General features: G+C 53.3%; 1 protein-coding gene across 1 annotated transcript; it reads left to right on the top strand.

The window, feature by feature from the left end:
- The first annotated feature begins 5,106 nt into the window (after positions 1–5,106).
- Positions 5,107–20,894, top strand: PTCH2 (patched 2). Its single transcript, XM_082615115.1, is given in 22 exon segments — positions 5,107–5,485; positions 5,934–6,126; positions 12,651–12,840; positions 12,948–13,017; positions 13,208–13,299; positions 13,940–14,135; positions 14,736–14,857; positions 15,006–15,173; positions 15,175–15,370; positions 15,453–15,608; positions 15,693–15,785; positions 16,064–16,189; positions 16,283–16,401; positions 16,508–16,856; positions 17,006–17,318; positions 17,410–17,552; positions 17,638–17,818; positions 17,946–18,226; positions 18,316–18,453; positions 19,509–19,651; positions 19,738–19,837; positions 20,211–20,894. Coding segments are annotated over 22 exon segments (3,726 nt in total). The 5' UTR covers positions 5,107–5,392; the 3' UTR covers positions 20,475–20,894.
- The last annotated feature ends 3,281 nt before the right edge of the window (positions 20,895–24,175 follow it).

Genomic DNA, 24,175 nt, shown 5'->3' with positions numbered 1-24,175 from the left:
TATTGAACTTGTCAGAGACTAGATGAGCATTCCTACCCTGGGGGATCTCCACCTCCGCCAGCCTTCTTGGTTGCTCTAGAGCTCCACATTCCTCCCACTGGTCAGGACAAGGTTCCTGAAAGTTTGTCCTAATCAGACAGGAGCTGAAATGGCCCAGCAGAGTGGTTGACATTGATAGGACTGCAAGGGAGGTGGGAATAAAGAGCTGTGGTAGTGCCCAAGATGATCCCCTTTGGAGGTGATATTAAATTTGTGGGACTCCGATGATGCTAGAGACAGTTCTGGCCTCGATGGAAGAAGACCTGCCCTGTGGAATGTTGATTGGCTTTGGCCAAATCGCTGTCTTTCTCTGTCCCTAAGTTTCTACATCTGCAAAATGGAAAAGTTGGACTGGGTGACTTTTAAGTGACTTTCTCAGGTTTTGTCCCCTCTCAGAGCTTTCTGACCCTTGGGGTCCAGGTGGCCCAAGAGGCCAGAAGACTGCTCCTTGACCGCAGAAAGGGGATAAAGGTGGGTGGATTTGGAGGTAGGGTGGGGTAGGGGAAGAGAAGGGATTGATTAAACTGTCCCAGAGCCTTCCCATACCCCTTTCTGATCTTCCCCACTGAGCTCTTGGAACCCCTGACAGTAAAGTAGAGGAAAAGCCTCTGCTCTACCTTCCCTTGCACAAGCCCATGAGCAGCTCCTGCTCCAAGGAAAGGAGGGAGCTGGAGAAAACACAGGGTGGGCGTCCCTGGTGGTGCACTGGTTAAGAATCTGCCTGCCAGTGCAGGGGACACGGGTTCGTGCCCTGGTCCAGGAAGATCCCACATGCTGCGGAGCAACTAAGCCCACGATCCACAACTACTGAGCCCACGTGCCACAATTGCTGAAGCCCGCACACCTATAGCCCATGCTCCACAACAAAGAGAAGCCACCACAGTGAGAAGCCCGTGCACCGCAATGAAGAGTAGCCCCCACTCACTGCAACTAGAGAAAGCCGGCGCGCAGCAACGAAGACCCAATGCAGCCAAAAATAAATAAATAAATAAGAGTTTAAAAAAGAAAGAAAAAGAAGACAAGGTAAAAGTCCCCCAGGGGAAGACCTTGCTGAGTTTGAGTCCCAGCTGGGAGCAGCCCCCAGCTCAGGACACTGCTGCTATTGTCTCCAACAACAGAACGGGCTGAGTGCCCAAGGTGCTTTGATTTCTCTTCTCTTTGCTCTATTTGTCTGCCAGAAGGCAGGGACAGCTTTTGTTTCCTTTTGGCAGCATCTACAGAGGTTTGAAATGTAGTGAGCAACTGAATGTCCACTGGCCAGCTACCTCCCCATGGGACAGAAGCCAGAAGAGCCAGGCAGGCAAAAGAATTGACAGAATCCGCCCTGCCTCTCTCCCAGTGACGCTGCATGAGGGAAGTGGAGGAGAGGGGGAAGGGGGCCTTTAATGCCAAATCAAGGAGGACTCTGGGGAGGTGTTGAGGGTTTTGGGTTTTGGGAGCTTGCCAGATCAGACACACAGTTTGATGGCTACTGGTGCAAGAACTCCTCCCCCAGTAACCCATCTCCCCTACCTGCCAGCAAGAGCTCCCTGAGCCTGTAAGGGGATTGACCGCCAAGACTGCCCTCCAAGCTTTTTCCAAGGCGAGAGGCTGAACTTCCCAGTTCTTCACCACATTACTTTTGCTAGCCCACTCCCATCTGCAGTGGAAAGCGTCAGGGAAAACTCTAGCTGGATCCCAAGAGTGATCTAGGGGTCTGCACAGCCTAGTTTAGAAGCTGTTCCTATTTCCAGAGAATTGCAAAGAGTAGACTTTTTTTAATCCACAGGCATCCCTACCCCTAAGAAGGTACATAAGCCAGGTCTTGGTATGCTGCTTTTTAAATAGTTAAATGTGTCTGAGAAAGGGGGAGAGGGGTGTGGGGAAGGACCACCCAGACAGAAGGTCTAGAAAGCTCAGCTCTGATGGAGCTGACAGGGAGATAAAGAGGCTGAGCAGGAGAACACATTCTACTAGAGGTCAGGATGACCTGTCTTCAGCCTGAGCCATCTGCCACCACCCAGAAGGCTTGCATCAGGGGCTCTTCTGCCATGGATAAATGGGGAAATTCTGCCTTGATTCTTATCCTCTCTTCTTCCCTCACCATCAAGGTAAAAGGACATTCTCTGATCTCTGGTTGCAGCCACTAGCACTAGAGACTTGACAGGTGCTACTGGAGTAAATCTGCCTAGAGGGAAGTGGCATACATTCCCAGGCTTGGCCCCTAAACATAATGGGTGGTAGTGGGGGGCTGCTAGGGCATCTGTTTCCCTCCTCCACATCTCAGTGTCATTGACTGCCTGGCCCAGGTAACAGAAGCCAGCCCAAAGCATGGTGAGTGAGTAGCTTGGGGAATACCAGGGAAAGAAGGCCTGCACTGGCTGCTCCCTCATGGACCCTACCCTGAAGCCAGACTCCCACCAGTGTGTGTGTGGCGGGGCGGGGGTGGGGGGGTGTTTTGCTTCACTTTTCCTGGCACTGTTCCTCAGCTATATATATTATCTCATTTAATCCTTAGGGCAATGTCAGAGATTATGTGACTTGCCCAAGATCTCATAGCCAGTAAATGAAAGATCCAGACCTTGAACCATGTCTTCTCCTTTTAGATTCTGTCACCCTCCCACCTCTCCCATCCAGATCTTCTCACTTCTGGAAACCTCCCTGAGTATTCCAGCTCACAGTGGTTTACCATGTGGTCTCTGTGCTCCCTCTTAGGCTATGAACTTCTAAAAATCAGGTACTCTGCAACCCCAGAGCTTAGCAAAGGGGTGGCTCCATAAGAGACCTTAAGGAATATTTGTCTCAATCAGTAGTGAGATTTACTCCTTGGTGATAATGAATGATTGCTTTTCTCTTTTTGTTATTCCTTGGAGAATTTCTCTGGTTTGGGCCCAAGACACATACCAAGGTCCAGTGGAAGTGACTGTGAACCAGGCTATTCCATAGTTGAAGCAGGCTGTTTATAGAGAGAAAAGAGGAGCTTCTTCCCTCCCTGTTCCCTGGGGTCTGTGGCTTTAGCTCACCCTGGCTGAGCTCAGCTGTACTTAGGAACTCAACTTTCTTGGGGAGAAGAAAGGTCACTTTGGAGCTCAGAGCAGTCAGAGGGCACTAGGCCCTGGGTTAGAATTGTTGGAACTGCAGACCAGTTTCTCCCACCCTGGTGTTTGGACTTTACAAGGCAAGAAGTTTTCTCAGCAGGCAGGCCCTGCCCTGAAAGCATCCATAGAAGTGCCAGACTTTACCACAGTTGTTAGCAATGGTGGGCCTGCTGTGGAAACAGAGTCCCAAGGCCCAGGTGATTAGCAATCTATTTCTGCGTGGACCTTATGTCTGCAAATCTAGCGAGAAGGAAGGAGGCCTCAAGAGCTACTTACAGCAAAGCCTCTCTACTTCCAGTCCTGATGACACCCAGCCATACTCATCTTTTGCTATAGCCGCAAGAGCAATCTGGGGGCCCACACAACCTAGTTTAGAGGCTATTTCTATTTCCAGAGAATTGCTGAGGGTACACTTTCTTTATCCACAACAGGACCCTCTTCTCTATGACAGGGAGGAACAAAGTGCTATGCACGTATGCTGTTTTTACCGTGTAGTCACTACTTAACCAACACCATCACTTATGTATTAGTTCCTCCAAGACATTTTGCTGGATGAATGTACCAATGGAAGTGGCAAACCTGCTAGGTGTTCACCCGCTTGGCCTAAAGTTCCCCTTTCCCCAAAACTGAGGAGAGATCTCCAGGGAGATGATGTTAACTGACACAACTTTTCAAAAAGCCGTTTGGCAATGTGTAGCAAGACCCATAAAAATGTTCATACTTTTTGACCAAACACCCTGACTTCTGGGAATCTGTCCTAAGGACATTCTCCAAATGATTGATACAAAGACTACGTAGTAACATGAAATGTTTGTGATGTAATCATAAACAAGTCTGGAAGAATTGACCAAGAAATTGGCCAGAGATAATAGTAGTTGTGTTAGAGTAATGAGTTTACTGGAGATTCTTTTTCTCTTTCCCAAACTTTACATGCTAGTATATTGATTTTACCCTCCTCTGCCACTCAGGGTTAATCGGTCAGGAACCTGCAGAAACACACTCAGAGGCCAGACAGTTGATGAAAGTTTAATAAAGGGACTAGTCTCTGTTTCCAAGTCACTTCCAAGACTGGTTTGTGCAACTCTCAAATGACTCACTCAGCAATTATTGAGCACCTAATTACTCTCTAGTGAAGGAGGCAGACTTTCAAGTACATAAATTGTATTATGTGCTATAATAAATATATAAATTGAGTGTTATAAGGCACACAAAGAAAGAAGCAATTATCCATTAGGAGGGGTGGTGTGACTCAAGGAAGACTTCAAAGGTAGATGGTTGATTCATGTTCAGTTTGGGGCCTTTTTTTTTTTTTTTTTTTTTTTTCCAGGCCGCGCTGAGAGGCTTACAGCATCTTAGTTCCCTGACCAGGGATTGAACCCGGGCCCTCGGCAGTGAAAGCGCGTAGTCCTTACCACTGGACCGCCAGGGAATTCCCTCATGCTCCGTTTTGAAGGTGGCCTGCCAAAACAAGAGGGCCACGTGTACAAAGGCAGAAATACATGGAATAACATGGTGGCTTTAGGAAATTGCATGTGGCTCTGCAGGGCTGGAAGGAACATGGGGTGGGTGTGAAGGAACTATGGGAGGGAAGACTTTGATTAGATCCTGCAGGGCCCTGTGCTCCAAGTGGGCTTTGTGTTTTGCAGCTGTCATCAGATTCGCATTTTAGAGAGATGACTGGCCTCAGTGGAGAGAGTGGACTGAAGGGGGAGAGAATGGAGGCAGAGAGTTGTGAAAAGCAGTCTTTGGGTCTTGGCTGGGTCGGCCAGCAGATACCTTTTCTCAGCATTGGTCTCTCCTGACTTAACATTTGGCCAACGCATCGCCTCTCCGGGTTCTCCCTCCCTCCTCCTCCCCGAGGGCAGGCAGGCGGGTGGGGAAGCGAGGAGAGGGGTGGCCCTGCCTGGGTGGTCTCCTGCCCCGCCCCCCGCGGCGCCGTTGCCTAGCAACGGATCCGGCCGCGCAGCTCCGGGTAATTTGCCGGCGACTAAGCCAAAGGGAGGGCGTAGCCCCGGCCTTTCCCTTTTTCTTGGACTACAGACGCCTCCTCAGCACTGCGGTCGCCACCTCGAGCCGCGCCGGGCGTCGCGTAGCTGTTCCTGCACGCGGGACCCACTTCGGCCCCGCACCGCCCTGCACTCCTACAGCTCACGGACACCACTGTACACCCGTACCCGCGGCTAAGCGGCCCCACTGAATTCCGACGCGGGACCTCGCGGTACCTGGGACCAGGCCAGCCTATGGGGGCTCCCAGATAACGCGGGTTGGGGGCGCCCATGCCCCCCATCCCCGCCAGCATGGCTCGGCCGCCACCCCTCGGGGAGCTGCCCCCGGGCTACACACCCCCAACTCGATCTGCAGCACCCCAGGTGAGTGGAGGGGAAACCGGAAGAAGGGGCCTGGTCTAGAGACCCCAGGTCTGTCACTCGGCAAGGTGTGATGTCTCTTAAATGCCATGTGTTACTGGCCCTCGCCCGGGAAAGCTGTGTTGTGTGTCTGTCTGTCCATGTCTCCTCCTGCTCTGCCCGGTGAGAGTAGGTGTGTCTATGTCCACCTCTGTGCACCTGAGAACAGGTGTGTGTATATGTATCCTATCTCAGAAAAGGAATCTGTGCCTTCCTCAGGTGTATATTGGGTGGGAAGCAGGGAGTCGAGTCAAATTTTTTCCAAGTTTGGGCCTGTGTCTGTTTAGGTCCTCTGTCTTGTATCCAGAAACCAAGAAGCTAGAGCTTGGTAGAGGGTGTAATAAGGAGAAAAGGGAAAGGTTTCATGCGTTGTTGCAGTAATGCCTGGCTGACCCTTCTCTTTCCACCCCAGATCCTAGCTGGGAGCCTTCAGGCTCCACTCTGGCTTCGTGCTTACTTCCAGGGCCTGCTCTTCTCTCTGGGCTGCGGGATCCAGAGACACTGTGGCAAAGTGCTCTTCCTGGGACTTTTGGCCTTTGGGGCCCTAGCACTGGGTCTCCGCGTGGCCATCATTGAGACAGACCTAGAACGGCTCTGGGTGGAAGGTGAGTTGTGGACACTGGCCATAGCTGCTTGGGTATGGTGAGAATAGGGTGAGGAGCTGGCAACTGAGTTCTAGTGGGCTTTGTGCTGGGTCTGGAGGGGGCACCTGCCTGCCAGAGCCTGGGCGTCTGGGAGCCCTGCTCCCTCTCACATCCATAAATGGACATCTGCAGATGGTGGAACCCTGTGAATGGGTATATGGAACAGTTATCTGTGAGTGCGTGTGTGTTTATTTAGCATTTACTGGCAATCTTTTATATGTATTTGACTGCACTACAGTGCTTGTAAAGGCAACTAAAACAAGACCCATCTTTCAGTAGCAAGGAAAGTAAAATATATGCTGGGATATAATATACAATATAATACAAAGCAGAAAATGATTATGTTGTATAAAAGAAGGCAGGGAGAGATCGCATCTAACTAGGAGAATCAGAAAAGTTAGAACTAGAAGGCTGGGGAAACAGTAAATCATCTGGCAGGCCTCCAGGGAGAGGTCCCATACACCGAGGTCCCCTGCAACCATTTAGTGGAAAAGTGGCACAGAATCTGTACTTTGAGGCAACAGCAGAGTCAAATGGAACCAGATCTTCACTTCCTAATGGCAGCATTAGAGTAAAATAATTCCTTACTAATAGTTTTGACATAACTCTCCTTTGCTGGAGCCTGGTATGGCAACCCTTTAACAGAGTCCAACTCCCCTCTGTTCTTTCCTGGGAAATTTACATTTGTGGGCTCTCCCAAACTTCCCCCAGCCCTGGCCCACACCCTTGAGTTAGGCAGGGCCCAGGTTAGACTCTCACACCCTTGAGTTATTTTAAATGCTAGCAAGCCCTAGGATCCAGAGCAGATGTTTCTTGGAGCCTGCCTGCCTACTGGGCTCCCACACCCCATCCCCACCCAACCCCCCAGCCCTCTGCAGACCCTCACATATATACACACTCTAGGCCAGCCCTGGGGTCCAGAGCAGATGTTTCTCTGTGCCTGCCTACCCCCAGCCCCAAGACAAACGTGCGCACACACGCACATGCACGTAGCCCCACCCACACTACTGCTGCCTGGGTGGTCCCAAATGACTCTTGGATTTCCTGCCACAGTAGAGGCTGTCTCCCACCTCTTCTTCCTTCTCCATTCCCCAGATCTTCCCAATCTAAACACTGCTTGAACCTCCATGTTTCCTCATGCTTTCTCCTACACTCCAGCACAGGATAGGCTAGATCCCACTGGATTTTTGCTGCTGCTTGTGCGAGGGTGATGTAAGAGGGTGGTAATCAATTCCTAGGTCTTTTCTCTTTATGTCAGAATATCATTCTGGGGCTTCCCTGGTGGCGCAGTGGTTAAGAATCCGCCTGCCAATGCAGGAGACACGGGTTCGAGCCCTGGTCTGGGAGGATCCCACATGCCGCGGAGCAACTAGGCCCGTGCGCCACCACTACCAAGCCTGCGCTCTAGGGCCCGCGAGCCACAACTACTGAGCCCGCGTGCCACAACTACTGAAGCCCACACTCCTAGAGCCTGTGCTCTGCAACAAGAGAAGCCCGCGCACCACAACGAAGAGTAGCCTCCGCTCAGCGCAACTGGAGAAAGCCTGCGCACAGCAACAAAGACCCAATGCAGCCAAAAATAAAAATAAATAAATTTATTTAAAAAAGAAAAAGACATTACTTAAAAACAAAAAAGAATATCACTCTGCCCTGTATTAGCTGGGGCTATGGGTGAGGTAAAAGCAGTGATCTTGACCTGATCTTTTCTCTGTACATCTGTCATTGAGGCTTCTTCCAACAATGCCCTAGGCAGTGAGGACTGAAGGGTATTTTCCATTCCTTTCCTGTTTTGTTAATGCAGAAAGCAAAGAAAGAAGCTAGACATTAGCTATCAGTTCTGGACTCTCCAGCTTTGCCATGGTGAGATTTGGAATGTGACTTCTCCTTCCTGATCAATATTAGAGCTGAAGGACTCAGATAAATTCTCTAAAATAAAAATCACAGGGGATCCCCTGGTGGTCCAGTGGTTAGGACTCTGTGTTCTCACTGCCGAGGGCCCGGGTTTGATCCCTGGTCGGCGAACTAAGATCCTGCAAGCCAGGTGGTGCGGACAAAAAAAAGAAGAAGAAGAAGAAAGGAAGGAAAGAAGGAAAGAAAAGAAAAGGAAAATCACAACATGTAGCCCAACTAGTACTTACAGGAACAGTGATAGAGATGGTTTGAAACTGGAGCTGTCCCTGAAGATAAGGAACATACAGCCCTTCTGTCTGGAAGGCAGGGGACAGCCACATATCAACTGGTGGAACCACTATTCACTCAGACACCCAAGGCTGAAACCTTGAGAGTCGGCCTCAGTTCTTCTTGCTCACCTGATTGGTCACTAAACAATTAAAATTCTTCCTTCTCAGCCTCTCTCAGATCCCTCCTTTCCACGCTTGCGGCTGTTGCTCTAGTTGAGGCCTGGCAGTACACTCCTGATTGTATCATTTAGCATGCTTTTAGCCACATGAAAGAGAAAGGGAAAGAGGGAGGAAGGAAGAAGAAGACTGATTTATTATCCCCCGCAACAAGGAGTCTAGCAGTAGACAGTAGAGAAGTTCCAGAATGGATAATTCAGCAATCTAAGGACATCAGCAAGGACCCAGTTTCTTTCTGTCTTTCTCCTCTGCCTTCTGCATGTTGGGCTTTTGTCCTCAGGCTTATCACCTCCTTCTCCCAAGGTGGCTTCTGCAGTGGTGGAAAAGGGAAGTCATCCCTGTCTTGCATCCCATTTTGAAAGTGAGGAAAAATACACCACCTACCCCTCCCCACCATCCACCCCCACCGACTTCCCATTTGGTTATATACTTTGGCAAGAACTGTGTAGCATCCTATGCCTAAATTCTTCACTTGGCAAAGACGGTGGAATTACTGTGATTGACTTATCAGACTAATCAAACTTCACCTCCTAAGGCTGGGGAAGGGCCCAGCTGCCCTGAATCACTAGGCCTTTCAGAGGATGGCCCAGGAAACTGAGGTCTATTAAGTGACTCATCTTTCCCCCTCACCTTCAAATCTGCCTCCGCACTGCCCTCCTGTGGTGCTTCTAAATCTGGCCAAGTCAGTCCCTGCTTAGAGTCCTTCCACCACTCTCTACTGGGTTCTGGGGAGTCTCCAAAACCAAGTTCAAGCTCCTTAGCATAATCTAGGTTGTTTATCCAGCTTTGTCTCTGCCTCACTCTTAGCAGCCCAGCAACACGGAGCCTCTTACAGTTACCTGCACACACTTGGTCCAGAACCCCTTTCCCTGACTTCTTTCCCTGGCCAACTCCTATTCATCATTCACAGCTCAGCTCCAGAATATATCAGGTGATGAAAAAGCCAGGTCATCTCACTTCTCTGCTTAAAACATAACATGGCTCCCATTCCACACAGAGACAGCTTGAGTCCCTACAGTAGCTTACAGGTCCTTACATGTGAAATTTCTGGACCAAAGATTATGAACATTTCTAAGGATCCTAAAATATACTGCAGTATTGCTTTCCCCCAAATATTGTACCAAATTAAACTCCTGCGGTAGGTAAGTTAGAATGCATTCCTGTAAGCCAGAAGTGAGTACTACCAATTCTTAAATTTTTGCTAATTTGAAAGATGATAATTCATTGCTATTTTAATTTGCATTTATTGGATTACCTATAAAGTGGACTCTCTTTCCATGATGGCTAACCAGTTATATTCTCCCTTTTGTAAAGTTCCCCCCCACCACCACAGTTCAGTGGCTATTATTTATTTATTTTAACATCTTTATTGGAGTATAAATGCTTTACAATGGTGTGTTAGTTTCTGCTTTATAACAAAGTGAATCAGCTATACATATACATATATCCCCATATCTCCTCCCTCTTGTGTCTCCCTCCCACCCTCCCTATCCCACCCCTTTAGGTGGTCACAAAGCACGGAGCTGATCTCCCCTGTGCTATGCGGCTGCTTCCCACTAGCTAGCTACCTTACGTTTGGTAGTGTATATATGTCCATGCCACTCTCTCACTTTGTCCCAGTTTACCCTTCCCCCTCCCCATATCCTCAAGTCTATTCTCTAGTAGGTCTGCGTCTTTATTCCCGTCTTGCCCCTAGGTTCTTTATGACCTTTTTTTTTTTTTTTAAGATTCCATATATATGTGTCAGCATACAGTATTTGTTTCTCTCTTTCTGACTTACTTCACTCTGTATGACAGACTCTAGGTCCATCCACCTCACTACAAATAACTCAGTTTTGTTTCTTCTTATGGCTGAGTGATATTCCATTGTATATATGTGCCCCTTTTGTATTAACAAATGTGATGATTTTGATGTCTCCTTCCCCTGTTCCCCCTGCTTCTTCCCCACTCACTTACAGTCTCTTTTTCTCTCCAGTTCTTTCTCATTTTTCCATCATATCACTTCTCTCCCAGCAGCTATTGAATAATAACTCCATATCTGTACCTACTGTGTTCTGGACAACTTCCTAAGTACTTTGCTCGCATTGATTCTAATTCTACCAAGGTAGGTATTTCTCCATTTCACAGATGAGAACATTGAGGGTCAGAGAGACTAAGTAATTTACTCAAGCACAGACCAAGCATCAGAGCCAAGACCCAAAGCCAGGTCTGTCCAGAGCCTTTGTGCCCCCCGGCCCCATCTCTTCTTGCCTCACAATACATCCTAGTGCATCTGTCCTCATATCTGTCATCATCATCATCAGCAAAGACTTATCTTTTTCTCTTCCCCATTTTCTCTGAGGATTCCTTATTCTCTTTGATGTCGTGTTTTGTTTTTTTTTTTAATTTTTTGGCCACACCACGTGGCTTTCAGGGATCTTAGATCCCTGACCAGGGAACGAACCCGTGTCCTCAGCAGTGAGAATGCAGAGTCCCAACCACTGGACCTCCAGGGAATTCCCTTGATGCTGTATTTTAAATTGTGCTTGTCTCTTTCTCTTGCTTTCTTTTTTTTTTTTTTTTTTGCGGTATGCGGGCCTCTCACTGTTGTGGCCTCTCCCGTCGTGGAGCACAGGCTCCGGACGCGCAGGCTCAGCAGCCATGGCTCACAGGCCCAGCCGCTCTGCGGCATGTGGGATCTTCCCGGACCGGGGCACGAACCCGTGTCCCCTGCATCGGCAGGCGGACTCTCAACCACTGCGCCACCAGGGAAGCCCTCTCTTGCTTTCTTATTAGCTCTGTCCAGGTTCCTTCTTTCTCCCGTGCCTCCTTCCCTTCAGCAGACTCACTTACTGGGAGGAGCTTATCTCTGCCCTCCCCTCCTGTCCCTCCTTGTGGCAGCTCTGGCCCAAGCCTGGTGAAATAAACACTGCAGTACGGACCTACTGCAGAGGAGTGGGGAGTCAGGAAAGGAAGAAAAAGAGTAGGTGGAATTGCCAGCGGAGAAGGCAGGATGATGGCTGTGTGAGACTGTTGTGGGAATGGGAGGTGTGAGCATATGGGTGAATCTGTGATGGGGAGTTACCAAGGGTTTGGGACTCGCATGAGTGAGGGGATTGTGTGGGTTTGGAAAAGAGATTGGGGAGCATGATAATCCCAGGTGGGGCTGGAGTCTCAGAGAAGCAGTCTGTTGGGCCCCAAGGGTGGCAGTGACCTACAGGAAGAGGCCCCAGATGGGTTGAAGCAGGATTATGGGTCTAAGACCAGGCCAAGTCCACAAAGCCTCCGAGGTGGTTTGGCCCTGGCCCTCTCCTCCCCCAAACCACAGACAGGTTATAGCATCCCTCACAGCATCCCCGCCTCCGCAGATCCCAGGTACAGAGCTGGCCTCCGTGGCCAGTGCAATGCAGGACTTGATCAAGGAGGTGAAGGCAGGCCTGGTGCCGGGACTCCCCGTTGCCTGAACAGAGAGACTGGTGAAAGGGATCTTTTTCCCCAGGCCCGCTTTGATGTCACCTCTGCCAGGATCCATGAGCGCTTCCATGAGTGGAAGGAGTATGTTGGCAACATCACACTGAAAGACCATCTGACCCTCCCCCGCACCTGTGCCACCACAGAGCCATCATTGCCAGGCACACCCCACCCCTTTGCAGAGCAGTTTGCAAAAAAGTGTCTGGATATAAACCACTGCCTGGGGCAACCTGAACTAGGAACCAGCCCCAGCGCTGGACCTGTTCTTTTAGGAGACCCTCCAAGGGCAGCCTCCCTATTGGCCCCTCTGTCCCTCCTTGTCCTCCCCACCAGAGTAGAGAGGGACTGAGTGAGGGCTCCCTTACCAGGACACCCCCAGAACCCCACTCTGGCCCAGCTCATGTTGATCTCTTGTTTTAAAGTTATTTGCTCCAAACCCAGCCAGCCGGGTTCATGCTTAAACCTTAGGTCGCACAAGAATTCCACAGAGCCACACAGCTGGACCTCTCCACTCCGGATTCCAAGCAGAGGGCCAGGAGCCTGGGAGTCAGCATGGCCATCAGGGAGAAGCTTCCCCCACTTGTCCTGGGAGGCTTCTGTGGGTTAGGGTCCCACGTCCCCCAGAGCTCTGATCCACTGAGGCTCTTTCCCCCCAGCTTTTTCTCTCTGCTCTGGCAGTGGGCAGCCGGGTGAGCCAAGAGCTGCAATACACCAAGGAGAAGCTGGGGGAGGAGGCTGCATACACCTCCCAGATGTTGATACAGACCCCGCGCCAGGAGGGGGAGAACGTCCTCACGCCTGAGGCACTTGGCCTCCACCTCCAGGCAGCTCTCACCGCCAGTAAAGTGCAAGTATCACTCTATGGAAAGTGAGTCTGGCTGAGCCCCTGAGCAACTGGGGGTGAGAGGTGCTGCAGCAGGGCTGGAGCGGGAATCCCCCTCTTCTGCTGATGTCCTGTGCCCCTGGCTATTGCAGGTCCTGGGATTTGAACAAAATCTGCTACAAGTCAGGAGTTCCCCTAATTGAAAATGGAATGATTGAGCGGGTGAGTATCCTGAGCTGTTCTCTGAGACTAGGTAGAGGTGGAGCCTTTTCTGCAGTAAGGGAGGGCTTGGAGAGACGGGGGGCGGGGGGGGGGCGTCGGGAGGTGGGGGCATTGCAGAGGGCATCCTACAAAGGTCATGGAGAAAAGAGCCCAGGGACAGGACTGATGTGGCCTGGGATGTCCCTGGCAGATGATTGAGAAGCTGTTTCCCTGCGTGATCCTCACCCCCCTCGACTGCTTTTGGGAAGGAGCCAAACTCCAAGGGGGCTCTGCCTACTTGCCGTGAGTGCTACCACAGCTGCTCCCAGGGCCCCGCTTCATCCCCTGCCAGGAACTCCCCAGCAGAAAGGAGGGTGGGAGTAAGGCTGATGATCAAAAGCTCACCCAGGGCCTAATTACCTCCCAGGCCAGGCTCAGGGCACCGGCAGCCTCAGGGCTCTTTCCACATCCCCCTTCCCCTCACCTCAGAAGGAGAGGCAGACCTGTCTTATTTAGACAAAACACGAAGATCTGTAAGATCTGAACAAAGGACGGAAAAGATCCCCAGAAAGACTTTGCCAGGGAGAATTAACTAGGTGTCAGCTCAGCTGTGACCCAGGCCAGAAAGAAAACCTGTTATAAGCAGGTGCCTGTATGGTTATGTATTAGAAGCAAGGGTAGACGGTTTGGGAAGGAATGCAATGGGGCTTTTCTGGGCCTTTGCATTGTGTTAAGTACCATCTGTCTTGAGGTCCATCTCAGCCCCGGTATCTGTCCACAGCTCACTGCAGCAGCCTGCTGGGCTGAGCCTTGCCCACCCTCCACACACAGGGACAGATGAGCAGCTAGGAGGAGGGTGGGCTACTACATGGGTCCCATCGCAGTGGTCTGGAGGGTGGGCATTGATCCTTGATCCTCACCAACTCTGGGCTCTCCCCTGCAGGGGCCGCCCCGACATCCAGTGGACCAACCTGGATCCAGAGCAGCTGCTGGAGGAGCTGGGCCCCTTTGCCTCCCTTGAGGGCTTCCGGGAGCTGCTAGACAAGGCACAGGTGGGCCAGGCCTACGTGGGGCGGCCCTGTCTGCACCCTGACGACCTCCACTGCCCATCTAGTGCCCCTAACCATCACAGCAGGCAGGTGGGTTCCAGCCAGGTCTGCCAGGGACAGGTTATTTTCCTTCCCTTTCCCCTCATATGTTCCCCCGTTCAAGGAGAGAGCAGCCTGCTCTGTGCTCTGCCCCCCATTTCCTGGACGTTGTGACCCTGCCCCCACTGTGCTAGACACCTAGAGGGTTCCATTCCGATTCAGCTCTGCTAAGAGACCCTCAAGCGGCCTATGAATCCCTTTGTCCTTTTCTAAGCCCAGAAAAGCTGGACTTCATCAAAATACACGTGTACGGGGAAACAGGACAAATTAGCTAAGCACGAGTATCATACCTGATTTCCTGAGTGTCTGTGTGGCCCTGTGAACGTGGACCTTTTTCCAAAACCACCAAAGTTATGCCAGCTCCTCCCCGCAGCCTATCTCTAGGCCTCTGCTCCCGCTTGTGGCCTCCTCTCTGCAGGACACTAGCTGCTCCCTTACAGAGTAGGCAGGAGGCTCAGCAGAATAGTTATCTACACTCCAGGCCCACAGAGCTCCATGGAAAGCATGGTTCCTGGAGGTTCCAGCCCAGAGACACCCAGTTACCCAAAGCCAGGGCTTTGAGTAATGAGCCCCTCCGCTGTCCCCCTCCAGGCTCCCAACGTGGCTCAGGAGTTGAGCGGGGGCTGCCATGGCTTCTCCCACAAGTTCATGCACTGGCAGGAGGAACTACTGCTGGGAGGCATGGCCAGAGACCCCCAAGGACAGCTGCTGAGGTAGGGCCTCCCCTGGGAGTTGGTAAGGGCACCCCAGGTATGGGGAGCCACACCCCGATGCCAGGCAACTCTGGCAAAAGCCCCTTGCACACCCCCTCCTGGGTGTTCAGACCAGCTCTGACCCCTGCTTCTCCTGTACCCCAACCAGGGCAGAGGCCCTGCAGAGCACCTTCCTGCTGATGAGTCCCCGCCAGCTCTATGAGCACTTCCGGGGCGACTACCAGACACACGACATCGGCTGGAGCGAGGAGCAGGCCAGCACGGTGCTGCAGGCCTGGCAGCGGCGCTTCGTGCAGGTCAGCGTGGAGGCGTGGAGATGGCGAGCGCGGCGCCCTGAGGCCGCTGCCACCTCCTGCCCCTCACACGGACCTGTCTCTCCAGCTGGCGCAGGAGGCCCTGCCTGGGAACGCGTCCCAGCAGATCCACGCCTTCTCCTCCACCACCCTGGATGACATCCTGCACGCCTTCTCTGAAGTCAGCGCTGCCCGCGTGGTGGGAGGCTACCTGCTCATGGTGGGTCCTCCTGGCACCTTGTCCCCCACCACCGGCCCCCACCCTGGGAGGCCCTATGCAAGACTGCCCTCTCTCCCCACAGCTGGCCTACGCCTGCGTGACAATGCTGCGGTGGGACTGTGCTCAATCCCAGGGTGCCGTGGGCCTCGCCGGGGTGCTGCTGGTGGCCCTGGCGGTGGCCTCGGGCCTCGGGCTCTGCGCCCTGCTCGGCATCACCTTCAATGCCGCCACTACCCAGGTACATCAAGACTGCGGGGCAGATTTGGGGGCCGACGGCCCAGGCTGCTCGGTTCCCCCAGCTGCCCGCCCCGTGCCCCTCCAGGTGCTGCCCTTCTTGGCACTGGGCATTGGCGTGGATGACATATTCCTGCTGGCACATGCCTTCACAGAGGCTCCACCTGGCACCCCTCTCCAGGTGAGGCCTCGTCCTCCAGCCTGGGCTCATCTGAGGCAGTGCTGCGTAGGGGCTCAGAGCCTCTTGGTTTGAGTGACCTTGGGCTGGTAATTAACCTCTCTGTGCCTCGTTTCCTCATCCCTAAACAGGGGTAATAATAGTGCTTGTGTCGTAAGGGTTGTAGTGAGGATCGGTGAGGTAATTCAAGTCGAGTACTTAGAACAGCACGATAAATATTAACTGCTATGAGGCTCCTTTCCACCCCCTCTGCCGTCCTTCACGCTGCCTTGTCCTGACAGGAGCGCACAGGTGAGTGTCTGCAGCGCACAGGCACCAGCGTTGCACTCACGTCCATCAACAACATGGTCGCCTTCTTCATGGCCGCCCTAGTTCCCATCCCTGCACTGCGGGCCTTCTCCTTGCAGGTGAGGCCTCACAAACGGGGCCCGGGCTCAGGGTGGGCATGGAGCCGGAGCAGGCTTCATCCAGGCTTTGTGCCCCTCCTGTCCGTCCCGCAGGCGGCAGTAGTGGTTGGCTGCAACTTTGCAGCCGTGATGCTTGTCTTCCCAGCGGTCCTCAGCCTGGACCTGCACCGGCGCCACTGCCAGCGCCTTGATGTGCTCTGCTGCTTCTCTAGGTATCCCTACCCCACCAGGCCATCCTTCCTTGGCCCCCTCCCGTCCTGTCCCTTCAGCAGCATTTCCAGGCACAGACCCATCACCCCCTCTCTCTGCCTCTTCCAGCCCCTGCTCTGCTCGGGTGATTCAGATTCTGCCCCAGGAGCTGGGGGATAGGACAGTACCAGTGGGCATTGCTCACCTGACTGCCACTGTTCAGGCATTTGCGCACTGTGAAGCCAGCAGCCAGCATGTGGTCACCATCCTGCCTCCCCAAGCCCACCTGGTGCCCCCACCTTCTGAGCCACTGGCCTCTGAGCTCTTCAGCCCAGGAGGGTCAACACGGGACCTTCTAGGCCAGGAGGAGGGGACAAGGCAGAAGGCAGCCTGCAAGTCCCTGCCCTGCGCCCGCTGGAATCTTGCCCATTTTGCCCGCTCTCAGTTTGCACCCTGGCTGCTCCAGTCCCACACCAAGGTAAGCCTCCAGGCCCAGGCAGGTCGAGGTGAGACACAGCAGAGGCTTCTTAGGTATCTCTGGGCCCCAAGAAGGGAAGAGGGCTTAGCCCAGCATCTGAGGGCCCAAGGGTATCCCTGGGCCTCCAGCTTAGTTGCCGTTTCCCACAGGCCATGGTGCTGGTACTTTTTGGGGCTCTTCTGGGCCTGAGCCTCTATGGATCGACCTTGGTGCAGGATGGGCTGGCCCTGACAGATGTGGTGCCTCGGGGCACCAAGGAGCATGCCTTCCTGAGCGCCCAGCTCAGGTACTTCTCTCTGTACGAGGTGGCCCTGGTGACTCAGGGTGGCTTTGACTACGCCCACTCCCAACGCGCCCTCTTTGATCTGCACCAGCGCTTCAGTTCCCTCAAGGCAGTGCTGCCCCCACCAGCCACGCAGGCACCCCGCACCTGGCTGCACTATTACCGCAACTGGCTACAGGGTGAGAGGCAAGGAGACCGGCAGGGAGGGCTGTGGCCAGCAGGAGCTCCCAGAGCTCCAGGCCAACCGGACCCCACCCTGTTTTCTCCCAGGAATCCAGGCTGCGTTTGACCAGGACTGGGCTTCTGGGCGCATCACCCGCCACTCATACCGCAATGGCTCTGAAGATGGGGCCCTAGCCTACAAGCTGCTCATCCAGACCGGGGATGCCCAGGAGCCTCTTGATTTCAGCCAGGTTGGGAGAGGACTGGAAGGGTCAGGGAGTACCCAGGGGCTCCAGGCCCCATGGGTCCAGCCTTCAGCTCTCTCTGCCTCTACAGCTGACCACAAAGAAGCTGGTGGACAAGGACGGGCTGATTCCACCTGAGCTCTTCTACATGGGGCTGACCATGTGGGTGAGCAGTGACCCCCTGGGTCTGGCAGCCTCACAGGCCAACTTCTACCCCCCACCTCCCGAATGGCTGCATGACAAGTACGACACCACCGGGGAGAACTTTCGCAGTGAGTCCCAGGGGAACCCGAAGAGCCTAGGCCTGGGCCCACACAGGCCCTACCCTAAGGCCCTGCCCACTGCTCCCTGTGCTTACTGGCCACCCTTCCCTCTCCCTCCGTCCCCTCCCCTCCACAGTCCCGGCGGCCCAGCCCCTGGAGTTTGCCCAGTTCCCCTTTCTACTGCACGGCCTCCAGAAGACTGCAGACTTCGTGGAGACCATTGAGGGGGCCCGGGCAGCGTGTGCCGAGGCAGGCCAGGCTGGGGTGCGCGCCTACCCCAGCGGCTCTCCCTTCCTCTTCTGGGAGCAGTATCTGGGCCTGCGGCGCTGCTTCCTGCTGGCAGTCTGCATCCTGCTGGTGTGCACTTTCCTCGTCTGCGCCCTGCTGCTGCTCAACCCCTGGGCAGCTTCCCTCATAGTGAGTCCTTGCAGGGGTGGGGCTGGAGAGACCCATAGCTCCCCACCCTGCCCTGCCCAGGAGCCCTGGGTGAGCCCTGCCCTCCCCAGGTACTGGTCCTGGCAGTGATGACCGTGGAGCTCTTTGGCATCATGGGTTTCCTGGGCATCAAGCTGAGCGCCATCCCCGTGGTGATCCTTGTGGCGTCTGTAGGCATTGGTGTCGAGTTCACAGTCCATGTGGCTCTGGTGAGCACAGGCACTAGGGGAGGGGTGGGCCAGCTGACTTGGTATTCAACAAATATTGATCAAGCACCTACTGTGTGCTAGGTACTATTTAAGAACTGAGGAGATAAGAGCACTACAGACAGGCTTTACCTTCAAGGAGATTATTCTAGAGCATAGAGATAAGCAATAAACACGTAAACAAACAAATAAATAAGCAGCCATTTCAGTAGAGAGGAGGGACAAAGGCCTGACCAGAAAGGGGTGAGGACAGAATGGAAGGTGAGAAAATGGGAACCAATGATTCTTTTGGATGGATTTACAGTGAAGAGGACCAGAGAAATGGGGTGGTAGCTGGATGGCAAGATCCCACCAAGACAGAGAGATTAGAACAGAGGCAGGCAGGCCTCTCGCACAGCCTCATGGTCTCTGGCAGGGAAGGAGTGTGGGTGGGGTGGGGGGCGTGGACCAGCTGGCAGCTCCAGCACAGACCTGGCCAGACCCCGCAAACAGCTCCCTTCTTTCTTCCCCCATAAAAGCCTTATTATTTTTCCGCTTATAAGAATAATATATACTCCTTGGGAGACAAAAAAAAATGTCAGCATGCTGGAAAGTACCAAGAAAGAATTAGAAATCCTCTGAAATGCCACCCCTAGAAGTTACCACTTTGGTGTCCATCCTTCTAGACCAGGGGTTGGCAAACGTTATTCTGTAAAGGACCAGATAGTAAATATTTTAGGCTTGGCAGGCTATATTGTCTCTGTGGCAACTCTGCCGGGGTAGCCCAAAAGCATCCATAGATACTATGTGCACGAAAGGGTGTGGCTGTGTTTCAACAAAGCTTTATTTACAAAAACACATGGGACAGACTGTAGTTTGCCAACCTATTCTAGACATCCCTGTGTCTCACTCATCTATACAGTGTTACCTATATGGACTCGTGCTTGCGTCCTGGGCAGCTCCCAGGGACTCGGTTCACCTGGCCTTCTGTGGGCCAAGGCATGGGTGAGCCCTGGGGACACAGATGAGCTGGCCATGGTTGGCCAAGGAGCAGCTCCAGGACCGCTTTATTCCCTTAGGGCTTCCTGACCTCCCAGGGTAGCCGGAACCTCCGGGCTGCCCGGGCCCTAGAGCACACATTGGCCCCGGTGACCGATGGGGCCGTCTCCACATTGCTGGGTCTGCTCATGCTTGCTGGTTCCAACTTTGACTTCATTGTAAGGTAGGGGAGGGCTCGGGGCGAGGAGGCAGGGCTGGCCTGCACTGGCTGCAGGACCTGCCCAGGCTGACCGGCCCCACACCCGCCAGGTACTTCTTCGTGGTGCTGACAGTACTCACACTCCTAGGCCTCCTCCATGGGCTCGTGCTGCTGCCGGTGCTGCTGTCCATCCTGGGCCCCCCGCCAGAGGTGACCACCCTCCTTCTGCTCCCAGCCCAGGGGACGGGGTGGGGCAGAGCCAGGGCAAAATGCCCTCGGCGGCCAACGGACAGGGCTCAACTCACAGGGACCCCTCCCCATAAGTACCACCAGCTGAAGGTGGCAGCCTCCCCCTTCGCCCAGACATCATGTTCCTACCCCTCAGCCCTCCTGACTTCTTCGTGGGACCTACCTTAGCCGTTTAGGTGCAGGGTTTGCCCCAGACCTCGACATCCTGTCCCTTGTCAGCTCTCATATCCTGCTGGAAGCCGCCAAAGACCCCAGCTTCCCAACCAGGGAGGTGCTAAAGGGGGCTGCGTCCCCAGTAGCCCCTGGGCTCACTGGGGCTGGTGTCTCCCCCAAGGTGGTACAGATGTACAAGGAGAGCCCGGAGGTCCTGAGCCCACCAGCTGCACAAGGAGGAGGGTTCAGGTGGGGGGTAGCCCCCACCCTTCCCCAGAGCTTTGCCAGAGTGACTACCTCCATGACCGTGGCCCTCCGCCCACCCCCACTGCCTGGTGCCTACATCCACCCGGCCTCTGAAGAGCCTACTTGGTCCCCTGCTGCCACACCAGCTGCCAATGGCTCCAGCAACCTCAGTTCTAGGGGACCATGTCCAGCCACCTGATGAAAGAGCAGCTGAAGCACGGAGACCCTGTTCAGGCCACATGAAGGCACTGGGAAGCCGTGGGGGGTTATTGAACGCAGGGCGGACCCCTGGAGAGCCCTGCTGCTGCTGCTGTCTGCCTCCATCCCCTCCCCTCCCCAGCCATCACAGACCTCCCTGAGATCCACACAAAACCACCACCCTCTAGGCTGTGAGCAGCCTTGCACACCCGGGTGTTCCGTGTCTGTGCCCGTGACCGGGTGGGGGCAAAGCCAGCAAGCACTTCAGGCTGCAGTGCAGCCCTGTCCCCACTCCCGCCCCACCCTGCTGCCCCCAGCAGACCAAGCCTGAGGGATCCTCTAGCACCCTTCGCCGGTCCTGGTCCCCCACTGCTTGCTGACTCCTGGGTAGGCTCTCTGTATCCTTGCCCGCCTCTCACCACATAAATTATTTATATGGAGACGTTTATTTTTGTAGTTTGTATAGATGTTAGCTATGCTGAAAGTTTTATTTTTAAAAGTGAAATATATTCTATATGAACTCATCTCAAATGACTTTGGCGCTTTGTTTTCAGATAGAGCTGTGAGTTTGCAAGTGGAGGCGTCGGGGCCGCAGGTCGTGGGGCTACCCTAGTCCTTGGTGTGTTTATTCACCTGGCACGTGAAGATGATGTTCAGCCAATGTGTTGGTCATATACGTGGTAACAGGGTCTGGCCGAAGTGCTTAGTACACAAAGTGATACAAATGTTTTTGATGTCAAACCCCACCGTGTGGCTTTCAGAGCCATCACAGGCCAGCCTTGCACACCTCTCCAGGCTCATCACCCACCTTCCTTTGTGAGCGGCATGGGGGGATGGGCAGAGGGACACAGCCAGGCAACAGGTGAGAGGAGAAGTGGAAGCAGATCAAGAAAGCATCTGAGGGAATTCCCTGGCGGTCCAGTGCTTAAGACTTGGGCACTCTCATTGCCGGCCTGGGCCCGGGTTAGATCCCTGGTTGAGGAGCTAAGATCCCACAAGCCGTGCAGCCAAAATAAAAAAAAAGAAGAAGGTGGCCAATTGAAACAGAGATGGGGATAGCAGGGAGGTATTTTAGGAGTTTTGTGCCCAGACCAACCTCCAAGGCAGAGTCCTCGGCAAGTCAGCAGTCAGCTTGGCGCCCCAGAGGCATCTTTGGCCAGACAGCTACGGGATCAGTAGGGGCACTGTTGAAATTGAGGTTGCATTAGCAACCAGTGAGGCTCTGTATTTAAGCTGTTTGTTCTGTGAAGGCTGAACAGGCCCACTATACAGATGCCTGGACGGTTCTGGCCACACCCCTGGGTGTAGAGTACAGAGTCTCATCTGACGCATGAGGTGGGGGAGGTCTTTTATTGCCCTTCTCCAATTATCCCAGGGCTCAGTCTCAACTGACACACATACACACCCTGGATTCCAGCCACCCACTCACCAGGAACGATCCCACCCCCAGAGTACTGCCTTCTCACACTCCACCCCACCAGGCCAAAGGCCAGAAAATCATGTTCTGACCAAAAGTGGGCAGGGAGGTGGGGGGCGGGGGAAGACTTCTGCATCTGAATCAACACTAAGATGCTTGAGAAGACTTAAGAGAAGCAGGCGGTTGGCTTGGAACCTAGAGTAGGGGATGCATCCAGGATGCCCAAGGGATGGACACTGGATTTGGAGCCAGTAGTGTTTGGGTCACTTTGGAGGGGCTTTTGGGTAGAGCAGAAGAGCTCACCAGGCTGGAATAGTGCAAAAGATGTCACTCCATCGGTGCCACTTACCAGCTGAGTGACCTGGAAAAGTCAGAGAACCTGAGCCTCAGCTTCTTCATCTGTGAGATGGGAAGATTAGAGCCTATCTTGTAGGGTACTAGTTTTTCCTTTCAGGATTTTAAATGAAATATTCATGTAAGACATCACCCGGCTTCTCATAGGTGCTCTCTATTTCTGTAGTTTGTGGGATATTAGATATGCTCAAAGTCTGTGCTCCAACTGCATGCTTAGTGAATAACCCTGAAACACTGCCCAGTGTCCTGGTGTGGCAGCAGCTGAAGGATTCCAGCCAGTTGGAGCCGGACCACCCCAGGAATGGTCAGTTCCGGGGCACTGACCACAGCCAGTCTTGGGGACAAGTCCCAGTGTTTGCAGGACAGCCCACCCTGTGTGGCAGTGCACACTCTTCAGCCCTGTTCATGGCTCCCCATCACTGATATCACAAGATCAAAGCCAAGCCCTTTCCAGGCCTAACTCCATCTAGCCTCTGCCATCATCCCAGCTCTCTCAGGACAGCGACTGGCCGGATTCACACCCTCATTCAGACACACCACACTCTACTCCAGACAGACTGATTACTTTCTATGTTCACCACCCATAACTTCACAGAGGCCATTCCCTCTGCGGAGAACACGTTTCCACCTCCCATAAACCCGAACCATCCTTCCAGATAAGTTGGATGCCATCTGCCCCAGAAGGGGTGGTGACCTGCCTCCTACATGGTCCAAAGTCCCTGAGTGTCTGTGCTCGACCGTTTCTGCTTCTGTCCCTAGAACAAGGTTGGGGGCGGGTGGGGGGACGGGGTAGTCCCTGAGGGTACCGAATGGTAGGACTTAACCTCAGCCTGGGTAAGGAAGCGCCGGCTCCCGGGCGGACCCACAGCGACGAGAGAGCGCTGCAGCCCTGGGGTCCCCACGGTGCCGCCCTGCCTGGCCAGCGACTGGTGTCGCCCAGGGGCCGGAACGGCCTGCGATTTGCATACCCATGGTGCACCACGAAAAGACAGTTTCACGCTGCTTGAGTTCCCCCCCACGGGGTTTGTCCACTGTTGCAGGGCACAGTGCCTATTAGAAATCTATGGTCTGTGTAAATCCCACGCAGGGAGTGCGAACTGCGCAGGAGCGGAGCAACCATAACTGAGCTGTTAGGTTGTTCTGGGAGTGTTCCAAGCGGAAGCGAGTAAGCATATTGTGGTTTCTTTTCAGAGTGTATAAATTTATCGCTTTTTACTGAAGATTTCCGTAAAGAGAAACAGTTTTGAGAGTTTGCCTTATTTTTTGAGGTTGCGTATTTTAGCCGGGGTACATTTTGGAGTTAAAAAAACGAGAAGTTAGGGCTTGATCCTGTGTTTTAACAACTTGTCTGTAATTACCCGGGGGAATTTAAACAAAAGTTCCGTGTCAGATGTTGGAGTTCCTTTCCGATTATTCACTTCGTTTTGCGAAGTGTGCCTCTTTTACTTTTCTGCTGGTTTCTCTCCAAGGCTTCGCAGTAGGTGATGAAGTTGACGAAATAAAGGAAGGCGTGAAAAAGCACTGAACGTTTTTGGCTCGACGTACAGCGAAACAAATTAAACGCAACAGTGTTCATTTCCAATCAGGCTTATTGGTTCCCTTCCCAAAAATAGCAGAGAAGGCAGTTTGGTCAGATTATCCCCGTTTAATGCTCGCTCGATGCCAGTTTTCCGTGTAAATATACACGGCTCCTTCTCTTAAGGAGCTTAAGTTTTTGGTGAAACCAAGAACTAAAAAAAAAAAAAAAATGGGTACATAATACAGAATCTCAGTGAAAAGTGCTCTATAGCAAGAGCATTATTGAGAGGACAGGGCGAGCTAGCAAATGTGTTCTCTTGTTCCTGGGTCTTAGAAGATCTGTGGCTTTAAAGTGAACATTATCTCCTACCTGGTGTCCTCCGAATTCACAGTCATCAGCTGCTCCCAGTGAC

This window comes from Mesoplodon mirus (genome assembly GCF_964341445.2).
Source record: "Mesoplodon mirus genome assembly, chromosome: 3".
Classification (NCBI taxonomy): domain Eukaryota; kingdom Metazoa; phylum Chordata; class Mammalia; order Artiodactyla; family Ziphiidae; genus Mesoplodon; species Mesoplodon mirus.
Note: the sequence above shows the minus strand (reverse complement) of the source record. Positions and strands in the feature narration are given on the sequence as shown.